The 13,172-nt window shown below is 48.8% G+C and overlaps 1 protein-coding gene across 1 annotated transcript in view; it reads right to left on the bottom strand.

Moving 5' to 3' along the window:
* Nucleotides 1-13,172, bottom strand: part of LOC112567503 (kin of IRRE-like protein 1) — a 57,122-nt gene that overhangs the window by 16,290 nt on the left and 27,660 nt on the right. The window contains exons 3-5 of the mRNA XM_025244196.1: nt 7,779-7,991; nt 3,276-3,398; nt 566-725 (exon numbers count right to left, since the gene is read on the bottom strand). Coding sequence (XP_025099981.1) covers nt 566-725; nt 3,276-3,398; nt 7,779-7,991 — 496 coding nt within the window. The remainder of the gene's footprint in view (nt 1-565; nt 726-3,275; nt 3,399-7,778; nt 7,992-13,172) is intronic.

Genomic DNA, 13,172 nt, shown 5'->3' with positions numbered 1-13,172 from the left:
CACTGAGTGTAGGAGAGAGGTCACAAGAAAAGTCAAGTGAGTGCAACTCACAGGTCACCACGAGACGATAAACATGGCGACAGGTCACATGACAGGGACAGGAGTAGAAACAATGGCTGGGTGCGGTCCACGCTGGCTAATGTGTAAATCTCCAGGTTAAAAGACAGGTGTTGCCCAACATGAAGTTTCCCTTCACCTACCCACCCACCCACACTTTAACCCCCAGAGACACACTCCACACACACCACAGGTACACACTCTCCACACACCATCCAAACACATTAATAGCAGTTACTGCAGTAACAACAATAAAAAACAATAATGGTAGTAAGACAAACATAGCACAACAATAATTAGAATATAAAACATCAACAATGGTAAAAGAAATAATAACGAGAACAATGCTAAGAACAAGATTAAGAATTAACAAGATTAACAATAATCACGGTACAAACAGCAACTACAAACTCGTCACAACCTCATGCGTCAGAAGACATTAGCAAGGACAACAAAGCAACAACAGCAAGAAAACAGAAAGCTCGGGCTAAAAGTGAGGGCAGACAACCTCCTGGAGTAGACTCTGTCGGTGATGCGCTGGTTGTCCATGTACCACGTGATGGTGGCGGCGGGCTTCCCGCGGTTGGCGCGGCACGTGACGTTAGTGAGCCGGTGCAGCACCACGGGGATGGTGGGGGCGCCATCGATGGTGGGATGCTCGGGGGGAACTGCAACCACGACGACAATAAAGTCATGTGAGTCCACGTCGGCGTCTTCGTTAAGGTGGATGCAATGTTGGTGTCGATGTTAGTAGTACGATGATAGCGGCGGCGGAGACAATGATGGTAGTTGAGATGATGATGACGACGATGATGATGATGATGATGATGATGATGGTGGGAATAAGTGTCTTGCCAGTTAATGATTTTCTTGCATATAATACAACAAACACAGATCACGCGATGCCATATTGGTTGAGGTGGAGAGGTAGGAGAGTGACGGGAGCTGTTTACGACAACAATCTCCTGTTCTGCTCGTTCCACCCTGGGTGCCAACGGACTTAAGAGGGTACGTGAGAGAATGACAGACGGCATTGCACTTTAATACTTGGACACGGAACTGGAGAGTAGTCGGCTGTGGAGACACAGACCGTAACTTGTTCTTCTAGACACTGTCCATGACTGTTTTTTTGGGTTTTTTTTCACAGTCTGCCAAGTTCAAGAAACTGGACTGAGCACAAATTGTAGAAAATATTTCCCCAAATCCCAATACCCAGGCAAATACCCTCGGTTCTCGAGATAAAAGGTTTACTTTTTCAAGAATTTGTTCAATTAAAGCTGTGACCATTTGTTATATAGCTGGATAAGAGGGTATGAGGGGGTGACCAGGTCTGACCTGAGCCACGTCACTGACAAGACAAAGTCGTCACTCGGTTGTCCAGTGAGACACCTGGATGAATATATTCCCGCCATATCAGTAGCACACAACAGACACATTTAACAGCTTTGTACTGACTTGCCATACCAAACACGACTACGATACCCGTGTTCTGACACAGGGAGGTATCCAATATCTGTCCTGAGGTAGCCAGGCAAGAGACAGCAAGTTCCAGGAACACAAACTGTGTCCAGTGGGACCAGCAACTACTTACAGTACTTGTTCCTTCGTCAGGCAGACATTATCTGTGTTGTTTGATCACAGCTCCCATTCAAATTGCCCGTTGGTATTAGTAAAGTCGATTGTTATTGTTATTACTATTGTTAACTCTTGACACTACACCTGACTAGTTACAGTAAGATGTATACCTGTATACCTGTCTTAGACATCACTCAAGTACACCGTTGTCTTTACCAACATTTCACAGTATATTGTTTTAGAAATTGTTTTTTCCCTCTTTTAAAAAAAACTTTAAGCCTCAGGTTCTTTCCAGCCACATTTATGGGATGAACAGGTATTTTAAGACAGCATTAAAAGAAGGAAGAAAAAGCCGACAGTGACGAGTAATTATTCAACAATAATGAGTTGCATGTGGACGAGAAAGTCCTGTAACGACTGGCACATGTGGGAAGAGAATTGATGTTGATGTCGAGGTGCACCAACACCAGCAGACGCAGGACGGCACGTGGTGAACAGAATTAAATGCATTTTAATGTCTGGACAGACAGTGCAAAGCATGCGTGAACACCGCGCAGGTGATGGTGGCTGCCAGGTAAGACACGCAATGACAAAGAGGCTGCACTGGGTGCTGGACGATCCACACAGGTGCAGTGGGCCCCCCGTGCAAGGAATGCTTCTAATCAGGGTGGGGAAGGCCCGTCATGCATTGCTTGACTTGTCTGTCTTCCTGCCACAGGTATAGAAGACAGAACGTGTCGTCAGAGGGAGAGGACAGAGTAGACTGTTGTCATGGGGAACTAATTCTCTTCTACGATCCTCCACCCACCTCGAACTCATTTTCTCTTCCTTGTTTACATATTCATTCTTCTTGTTTTTGACTGTCTTGCAGGAGCTTAGAGAATGTATTATGAAGGACGCGAGTTCTGTTATTTTTATTATCCATAAATCGCTGCCAGGTACAAAGATACACCTGTCGACCACCCACAATGCTTCACAAATAGAAGCAAAAAAAAAAAGATGGGAGAAAAGGCTGACGCCCGTTTGTTGGCCGTCCATCAGCCTCAGGTCGCTGTCACTGGTGCTGGCCAGAGATATCTACGCTAGACAACTACGGTGTGATTACGGGACAACTACGGTGTGATTACGGGACAACTACGGTGCGATTACGGGACGTCTACGGACCCACTGCACACCGTCGACGGCGCGTGTCCCAACAAACAGTTCCGCTCAGTCGCCGGAAGTGTAGGAGGATGGCGGATGATGGCGGTGTGTGTGTGTGAAGGGAGGAAGTTAGAAGGTGTATTACCCACAATGCCCTTGTCATTCTTCAATGGCTGACATGCTGCGTTTTGTTTGCCGAGGTGCCGCTCTTCCTGTCACCTCCCACTCCGTCCTACAAGCGGGTGCTGTCAGTGTCAAGACGTTCAACTGCCCCCACCCCTAATCAGCTTTGTGAGGAAGAATTTCCGCCTGCAAGACACCCACCCACGCCCTCCCCATGGCCTCACCCTACCCCTGGACCGGAACATTTGCCGCCAAGTCGAGAAGCTTTGACATTCGTCATGTGTGAGTCCGCGTGGAGTTGCGGGTACAGCGCTCACAACTGATTAACCCGCCGGCTGGTCAGGACAGAGTGATGCGGGTGGGCTGCTAACACTTACTGACAACCGTGATGATAGCCACCCGGCTCCGGATGCCGCGCGAGGTGGCTGTGGCGCCGGCCTGACACTGGTACTCGCCGTCGTCCTCCAGGCGCACGTCCATGATCTGTAGGTTCCACTCACCTGCAAAAGACAGGTAAATCACACGGGCAGGTGAGAACAGGGAGCATCTGCTGACGCAGGCAAGTCTGTGTGATGTGCAAGGTGAGGTTGTAATCATGGCCATGTTGGTGGGCAGACGTGTGTCTCGACAAAGAGCAAGTGTGCAGAGTGAGAGACAAATGCAGCCTGAGAGAGAGAAAGTGTCAGAGAGATGTGGAGCAGGAGAGACAAAAGACATTCAAGGTGTACAGCAAGAGGAGGAGGAGACACGGAGGAAGGGTGCTAAAGGGGTGCTAGCATATAGAGGAAAAGATAGAATAACAGTCGCAGGACCAGTAAAGCCAGAATTATATACATGTTTATATAATAAATAAAGAGAGAGTTGCATGTAAAGTCAGACATTGTTGCTGTGACATACAACGTGAGACAGAGACAGTCTTGCCACTCTGAGAGGGACAGAGACAGTGTAGTAACTGTGGCCAGCAGTCCGTGTTCCCTGTTTGATGTTTTTCCCGTGTTTTCTCCTCCTCCACTCACTGCCACCCGGTCCCTGGCAGTCTACAGCTGGTCCTTGTTGCTGGCAGCCCCTGCACGTGGCCCCACGCGCCGCCCTTTGTTCCAGCGGGGGAACAGTAAGCGGGGTGGGGTGGGGATGGGGTGTGGGGAGCAGAGTATACGTGGTAAGGGATTCGGGGTGCAGAAAGGGGGAATCAATCCAAGAGGCGGAAAGCACCCGAAGTCTACGACTCAGAGCTGCCATGGTGCCCCGTTTCCCTGACACCCTTTCGCTTACTATTCGTCTCCCTCAAGACTTTACCTGAGCACACCTGGACAAGCCGGGTACACCTGCCGGTAACAACAGTAAACACCCGGAAACGTGTCCGTGACGTTGGTGTGAGTAGCGTACAACACAGAAGACAGGGTTACATGCCGGGTGCATACCCTTCTCTCTAATGACTATAATCAGGGTTACAACCTGACCTCAGGCTGACAGTCATTGATGTTTGTCATCACCTGTGGTTGTATTGTGTGGATGACGCTTTGACTGCCAGGTGATCTACACGATTATTTACATGTTACAGTTAATAAACACTTTGAGAACTTACTTTTTGGAAGAGGGTTTGCAGGTGCAGCGGAAGGATACAAAATGATCACAAATGTATTGTGCTCAGATTTTAGGAAATTTTAATTAATAAAACACATCGATGGCAGGACTAGAGTGAGGAAGCAAAGTCTAGTATAAAATAGACATATACATGTATATATATACAAACACAAACAGCTGACACCAGCCACCCTGCACAGCCCTGTCAGCCCCTACTGACACACACAACCCTACCACCTCCCTTTCTCCCCCATTTCCTCCCAAACACAAACTGTTTGCCAGACAGCGATTAAGCAGCGGGACATGAGGATTAAAGGCGCTGAGCGTCTGGCGAGGGGATGGTAACCGCCTTACCTGTCTAATGTTCCTCACAGGTGTTTGAGGGGCAGGAGCGGTACATTCAGACAGGTAAGTACATGATGTACACAGGTTGATGCACAGCTCGCTGGTGACTGTCTACACACCTCTTGTTACTGACTCAACGGTCAGCAAACCCTCTCTGACCCACACGAGGTCAAGGACAGATTAGCCACTACAGGAAAACCTTGACCTTTTCCCATGGCCAACGGCAGATCTGCCAAGGTCAAGGTCTTGACTTGTAGACATCTCGTTTCTAAGAGATTATTTTCTGTGCGATTTCGTTTGCGAAAGGATAAAGAGCCGTGGATACAGTTTCCCCCAAGCTGAGGTCCTGACTGCATCTCAAGCGGCAGCCGAAAATAATTCTCACATTTGTGTAGTTCCGAGGCTTTTAGTTACCAAGGTAACACACTCTCCCAGCCCTCCCAGCGCCCCCCGCCCCCACTACTCCCCGTGTTTTCCCGACACTTCTAGAATATCGGGTATCAACCTGCTAAACATATCTTATTTTTTACAGGAATATTTTTACCCAAATGTATTCATGGTTATCTCCTTTTCGTCGTGTGCCCTTTGAACTGTGTAATCCTTCCGCAAGGTCCAGATGAGCATAATTTGTAAAGTACCAACACAGATTTTTTTTTTTCCTTTCTGGTTACAGTTCTCAACCTCAGAACAGAAGATGGTCAGGTTAAGTGAGGGTGAGGGTACCTGGAACACATACCCTGTCCTCCCCTCGACAATGACCTCATGCATCAGGAGAGGTTAACGAGGTGGATGAGGGGTGGGTGATGGAGGGCCTTCACTATGCACATGGTGTACCCTAGACAAGGTGAACTACTTCATTTACGTTACTATTTAACTTTCTTGTTCTTTACTAACTCTCAAATTAAACATTGTAAAAGTCCTTGCAATGCTGGGTTTGATCAGACGAGCGTGATGAACGTGTGTGCGTGTGCCTGTGTGTCAGCGCGCGTGTGTGCGTGTGGCAGCACAAGGGACAAAACAATAAAACCCACTATTTTATTTTCCCGATTATCAATTATGTCCAGTACGGCTAGCAATGTTCTCTTTAAACCTATTTTTCCACCTTCCCCCCTTTTGCACTCAAATTATCTAAAAATACTCTGGAAGCTTGTAAAACGCACACGTGCCCCTCCTCCCGCCTCCAACGACTGTTCCGATGTGAAAGAGTTCAAGAGCACCACAGCACGAAGAGGTCATACAACTCCTAAGGCAAAATAAAAACTTAATCAATGAGCGCCTTGCATAATGCGGATGTGAAAAACTAATTTCCTATCTTTTTTTAAACGCCTTTGATTGGTGCAAATTCGCTAATAAATTGTTGTTTACCGCAAAGGACAAGATTTTCTCCCCCATATAAAAAACAAAAACAAAAACAAACTAACCCTATAAAAGTCCCACATATAAGCAGCAAGTAGAAAATACGGGCCAAACCCCTGTTTAGGAATCTCTTGAGATCACGTGACCAATAATGCATGATGTTGAATTCCTGCCTGGGGAATGTGCGCAACTAACTCTGCCGCCACCCCTAATTGTATTGATCCGGGTGCGGGAGGCAATGAAGCACAATGAACGTTAGCATCCGTGATAATGGAAACACAAATTCTTACTCCTCATTTTTTTTACCACACGCTCAAGTCTCAATCATTGTTTTCTGCTAAAAAATAAATAAAACAACAAAAACGCGTCTTTCTTCTTTCTATTCTTTTACACTCTCTCTCTCACACACACAAACACACACAGACATAGAAAGCGGACACCGAACCTGCAACTACAGGGTTCCTTTCTTGGCAGGCTGCACCCTAAGTGTAACTGAAATAAGATGTTCACAGAAGGAAACAAGTAACTTGAAGAGTGATAAACACCACGTGACTTGACGAAGACATGCATCTGGCCTGTCAGTCATTGGACACCTTGTGTAGAAGGTTGGTTGCTGGTAGATAAGGTAGATAAGAGATTCCAGCCTTTTCCCTGCCTGAGCAGCGGATCTCAAGTACAGAAACACGTCTGCTGCTGACTTCTGGCATTTGGCAGGTAGACATCTCAGGTCTCCTCAAGTTGAGAGGGAAACTGCAGCTGATGGCAAGAGTCGGGCCAAACAGAGCACAAGGGGAAAAGGCAAACATTAAACCCAAACTCATTGTCAAGACAGTCGTCAGTGGCTCTCTTTGTTGAAAGATGGCGGCTGAAGGGATTACTAGCATCTTCCACGCCATCACGTGACCTCAGCCACCGGCAAAGCGCGACATCAAACAGGCGAAACGGGATCCGACATCAGACAGCTTGCTCCAAGTCCAGTCCCAAGCAAGGATGCGAGGTGAGAACATGCCAAGTACGATGATTTCCCCACCCGACCAGTCTCTGGTAAAAGTATTGCAGCCCCTGTCTCGGGTGTCCAGACTACCCGGCCCTTAGTCTTGCCACTGCTTGCGAACACAGGGTGCGGGTAGTGGGATGAGGATGTCACGGTTGCACGGACACTGATCTTGAGAGCAACAGGCAGGTGGTGAGGCGCAGACTAGCGCTCCTGGGGCCTCGTGCAATATTGCCTTCCATCAGACTTTGATTCAGGTGGGAAAATGGATGACAACAATGAAAACACAAGAAAAAGAGTAACACGCAGACTGACAGATAGACAGTGCACCGGGTTATTATTAATTATTATTAAAAAGAACTTGTGTAACAAAATTGACCATTGGGAAGTGAGTTCAGCCTGCTTGACAAATGAGTAAAACACAACATACATAACATAAGAGAGAGTAGTTCTGTAGACTGAAAGCCTTGGCGCTGTCGTCATAGTTTGCACTGTATGTACAGACACGTAAGCAAACACACACACGTACGCATCTTCGTCCCTCTCTCTCTCTTCATTTATTCTGTCACAAACCCTCATCTACCCTTACACACATACTCACCTATACTCTCTTGAGGTCCTAGCTGTGTTTCCACCCCTATCATAGAGTAGCGAGGGTACCCTGGCAGGGGCCTGTCTGCTCCCAGCGCTACCTTGTTCTGGGTCCACTGTACCACTCCTTGCCGGTTGGCAATCGTGCAGTTGAGCACGACTACACTTCCTCGGGTAGCCGACACATTGGAGGGCTCCGTGACAAACCTCTGAGTAGCCATAGCTGTGACACACAACACATCCTGGCATTACACACAAGTCAGTTGTGAATAGACCATCACACATATATTACACAGGTAAACACAGCAACACACACACACAATCACACAGATATTACACAGCTAAACACAGCAACACACACACAATCACACAGATATTACACAGCTCAACACAGCAACACATACAGTCACACATATATTACACAGCTGAACACAGCAACACACACACACAATCACACAGATATTACACAGCTAAACATAGCAACACACACACAAATCTTGCAGCTAACCCTGCACACAGACGTGCGGAATGGCTGACCCCACCCCGGGTCTGCAGCCAACATTTGGCCGACAGGACATGTTTGTCCTGAGAGATAATTGTAGGTGCAGACGACCTGCAGGTCACCGTTCCATCCCATAATATTGCAGCAAGTTTGCGCTTCCCTACAGCACCAGTCGACTAGACTACCCGCCTGTCACACCATGCTCCCCCAGCTCTCCCCCTGCCACTGGTCTGCCAATGTTATCTCTTGCACTTCTTGTCCTGGAGGTTTCCTCCACTGAATTTTCCAGTGGGCAGCTCCTGAAATATTTCACTTCCTGTTGGCTTGTTTATTTATTCAACAACACCTGCAAACCTGCACGCTGTCTTCTGCGGCCGCTGCCTCCCCCTCCTCAGACCTACATTCCCTCCAGCCCTCTCCCTCCGCCTTCACCTCTCCTCCCCGTGTTTTAACACCTTGCCAGCAGCACTCTCCACTTGTTGGTGTCGTCGCTATTTATTTAACCGTTATCATCCTGCTTCTAAAACCGTCCTCTGGCACGAGCTGTGCGCGATAACGGCGAGTCCACCCGGGTGCACGCGCACAGGACCTCAGCCTGAACGCATTCTGCTTAATACGGGTGGTCCGCCTTAGTATCAGCAATGTACGCACCAGTGGAACATTTTTGGTTTGAAATATTCGCCTGTAGCCACATCAACCGTGGTCAATGATTAAAAATGAAAAAAAAAAGACGAACTCGATGTTTGCGGGATTTGAAATGAGGCAATCAGACCCAAGGGCAATAACCCTCACGAAAATGTCTGAAATGCTAGCTTCCGGTTTACCGAGGATGACAACGGCCTCCCCGATGAACCACTCAGTGGGTTGTCTTGGTGTGTCTTCAGCTGGACAGTCGACACCAGGACCTGTAGCCTTACATCCGCTGTCGTCACGTGGTCTTCCTGGTCGTCTGCTACTTTGTCAGTTGTGTTACACGATTACCACTTGTATACTGTGTTGTATAAACTTGTATTACACAATTACCACGTGTACATTATGTTGTACATTGTGTTGTATTACACGATTACCACGTGTACATAATGCTGTATATCAGGAGGGTGCATCCTGACGCGCGGTGTGCAGAGTACGATCTACATTTATTGATGATTTACTGATGAGATGACTTCACCACTGCGCTATCGCGGACAGCTCCAGACCCAACGGTGAAGCGCCCTCTACCATGAAGATGCCTTCAAGGAATTGGGGAGAGAAAACATTGAAAGTGAGGGATCGGACACCTGAGCAGGTAAGCAAACTATAGACATTCTACCAGCGCCACCTCTGCGCCGCTCGGCAGCCATGGCTGTAATCAGTCTCGGCCATTGAGTCATTAAACTTTAAGTGCCGTGGCGCTGCGGCCAGACCAGGAGAAGATAAGCACGATGAGATGAAGAACAGAACATGGCGTCAGGCAAACGTGTGCAAGGACGTCAGGCGAGAAATGATAACAGAACTGGGTGAGCAGCCAGCAGACGATCAACGTGACGAAGAGGTCAAAGTGCAGATCGAGGGCTTGACCCTTCTGCCAGCAGGTTATCCGTCCTTTCACAAGCGCTCTTCCTGTTTTCCTTTGCTTCCTTGTACGTGATTTCTGCCTACGTGGCAGGTAAGTTGTTTTAGAAGGAAAGTGCCTCCGCTGATAGGTGATTTTGCCCTGTGAGAAGGGTGGGGAGGAGGAGGACACCGTGATCTGAACGCAGGGCCTCTGACTGCTGTTAAAAAAGGTCAAATTCACCACCGACGCCCCTTCTGTCTCCTGACAAAAACAAGTACCAGCTCAACTATCATAACCTTTATTGAATGTCTTGACAAGATGGCGGCAAGGAATAGCCTCACCGTCGCAAATGGGCAACAAAACCTGTGAAATTGCACCACCTCCGGCAAGGTGCCCCTAAAAAGTACCACCATAACAAGCCGACACCCGGATTCCAAGGATTCAATTGGATGTTGTGTTCAAAAGAGCCTAAAAGTGTTTCTATCTTTCCTTTTCTCCAAGGACACGGACAAGCAGAACACGGGTGAGAATCTCGAAAACCAAGATGGCGGTAAGTGCCTCTTACGCCTCAATGTCTTGCTAACTGTACTCTGTGGCTGGAGCCACCTGATAGGCAACTATGGGCCCTAACACGAGAGCCCGCCTCGCCCAAAGTCTCCTCTACATCAAGGATGACTCATGTGGCGAGCAAATAACAAACACTCTTGATCCCATTCAAAAAACATTTAAGACTCAAGAGCGATACCTAGCAGCCTGGCGCTTTGTTCTCTACCAGCGCTATGCTGGTGAGCATCAGCCGAAAAGCCTCATAGTGCGGTGGACCAACTATGGCCTCCTTCACCGCCCCTTACCCTCCACCCCTATTATAAGCCATAATGAAAAAATCCCCTCGGACTTACGGCAGTCGACAATCGACCTCAGGCTACGTATCGGCCACAAAGAAATTATGAAGACAGTGCTGAAAATCCACGTATACTATTCAACGTGTACTGTCCTGCTCCAAGGGAAAGCATGCCGAAAATGGGTGGACGAGGAATTTCAAACCCTCGTAAAAATCGTCCACACACTCGCGGACACAAACATGGATGTGCTATCCCTTACGGCCCCTGCCCTGAAGGCACCGACTGTCACTGAATACAAAGCGATTGCGATTGAGGTTACCCATCCTTCTCAGGATGACCTGTCACTCCTCAAATATATTGCCCCAGCTCAACGCCCCAAGGCGCTGAAGGGGACACCTAGCCACTCTCCTACCCTTCAAGCTCTGCTAGATCGCCCGCAGTTTCCACTGCCTTACCCTCCACCCGGTACGGACGACCCCTCTTTCCCCCCCAGTACCGGTACTGCCAATAACAATGCCACCCAACCTACAATCAACTCCCACATCTCCCAACTCCACCCCACAGCAAATCAAACCAACCATGACGTCGAACTCTCCTGCCATCTCAACTGTGTTCAGCGGGAGTTGTTTGAGACGATCACAACAAGTCTTCGCGAGGAAATCGCCGGCCTGCGCGCATCTCTCCTTCAACTCACGGAGCAAATTCAGTCCCGTGACGCAGTGTGTCACACCCCAGCGCGACGCCCAGCTTCTACGGACAGCGGAATGACAGGAAACAGTCACGACAGTCCGGCCATCAGACCTCGCAACCCCCAATCATCTGACACAAGCGAAACGTCTCCTCCCCTGCCCCACGCAAGCCCCAAGCCACGCGCTCGTCCACTCCCCTCCCCGAAATACTATCCCTCCTCCCCCTTACCCCTCCAGCCCTCGACTGAAACAAGACACCCGCCCCACTCCAGTCCCTCGGACAACAACAAACCGCCGGTTGCGGCCGGTCACACACCAAGTGACTGTCTCCTCCCCCCCACCACCATCTTCAAAGGTAGAAGTCGCCGAAGCAAACCGCCACAAACAAAACCATCGTCTGGGCGTGCATCCCAACACGGCGACTCTGATATTGGGGGATTCAGTTGTCGCTGGCCTTCATCAAGACAGGATGGCTGTTGATAAAGAACCCTGCCAGGTACTTTCGCTATCCGGCCTAAACAACAGCAAACTGTTGGCCGCTCTACGAGACACCCCAACAGTAACCCAAATCACCACCCTGGTCATACATGTAGGTATCAATGTCTGTAAAACAGGATACATAGTCAGCCAAGAGGCCTGGCACAGTGTCATTTCCAACTGCCAGAGATGCTTCCCCAGAGCCAGGATCATGATGTCCTCCATACTGCCGCACAAGGACTGTCACCCCCACATCACATCCTGCATCGTCCAATCAAACAAAAACATGCAGGCTGCTTCAGAACAGGCAGGGTCCCACTATGTAAACAATGACCTGACCTTCTACACGCTATCTGGACAGCTCAAGACGGGATGGCTGCGAGACAGTATTCATCCCAACACCAGAGGAAGCAGTGGGCTGGCAGTGAACATCAAGCGTCACTTTTCCGCAACCCTGGCTGGTCGAAATATGACACCACCACCCACGGATCAAACCCTCTGTGCAGGAAAAACCCAGATCCCACTCCTCACGAACCGCAGCTTCCACCCCCCTTCCCGGCCCTCTCGTCGTAACCAAACTCCATACAACCCCTCCCCCCCCAACAGGCAACCCCTTTTCTCCCACCCAAGACCCACACAATCGCCCTCCAAACAGAGGACAGGACAGACAACCCTCGGTCCTCCAGACACTAGACGACCACTGTATTCAGAGGTAGTGGCAAAGCGGTATCAGCCGACCAATCACCGACAGGATGACGCATCCGGCACTCTGCTGACCACACCTCCATATGATCCCCCAGGTGTCAGAGGAACTCCAGATACTGTTACCAGCAGGAGACACCAGGCAGTCCTGGACTTATTGGCCAAACTTCTACTGTAGTTGCCTATCCAGCGGGGCTATGGCCATAACTCCGTCGATTTGAAAAATAATTCTTGCATCATTGTGTGAACTGCTGTTTGGAGACTTCGTCTGGTCTCCAGACCTTTGCTCATTACTGTGTTTATTAGCCACAAAGGACTGCTGTGATTCCAAATTGAATTCTTCAATTGTGAATCTCCGTGAACGAACTGGACACAACTTGCTGATTATTTTATCTTCTCACTAACATTTACTAGATTACTTTTGTCTGCCAAATTCTTTCCCTACTAACAACTTAGGTCCTGGAACTCAAGTACTCTATAGCCCCATATAATTAGACTCCTTATTCCCCAGGAAATGTCACCACATAGCCCACACAAAGAGTGGCCTACTAAAGATGGGCTTAGAATAGGCCACCTCAACATTAACACTGCGCTCAACAAAATACCTGAGGTAGAAACTTTCATTTTCAACTTCGGAACCCCCTTCCATATCTTTACC

Source organism: Pomacea canaliculata, linkage group LG7, assembly GCF_003073045.1.
Source record: "Pomacea canaliculata isolate SZHN2017 linkage group LG7, ASM307304v1, whole genome shotgun sequence".
Classification (NCBI taxonomy): domain Eukaryota; kingdom Metazoa; phylum Mollusca; class Gastropoda; order Architaenioglossa; family Ampullariidae; genus Pomacea; species Pomacea canaliculata.
Note: the sequence above shows the minus strand (reverse complement) of the source record. Positions and strands in the feature narration are given on the sequence as shown.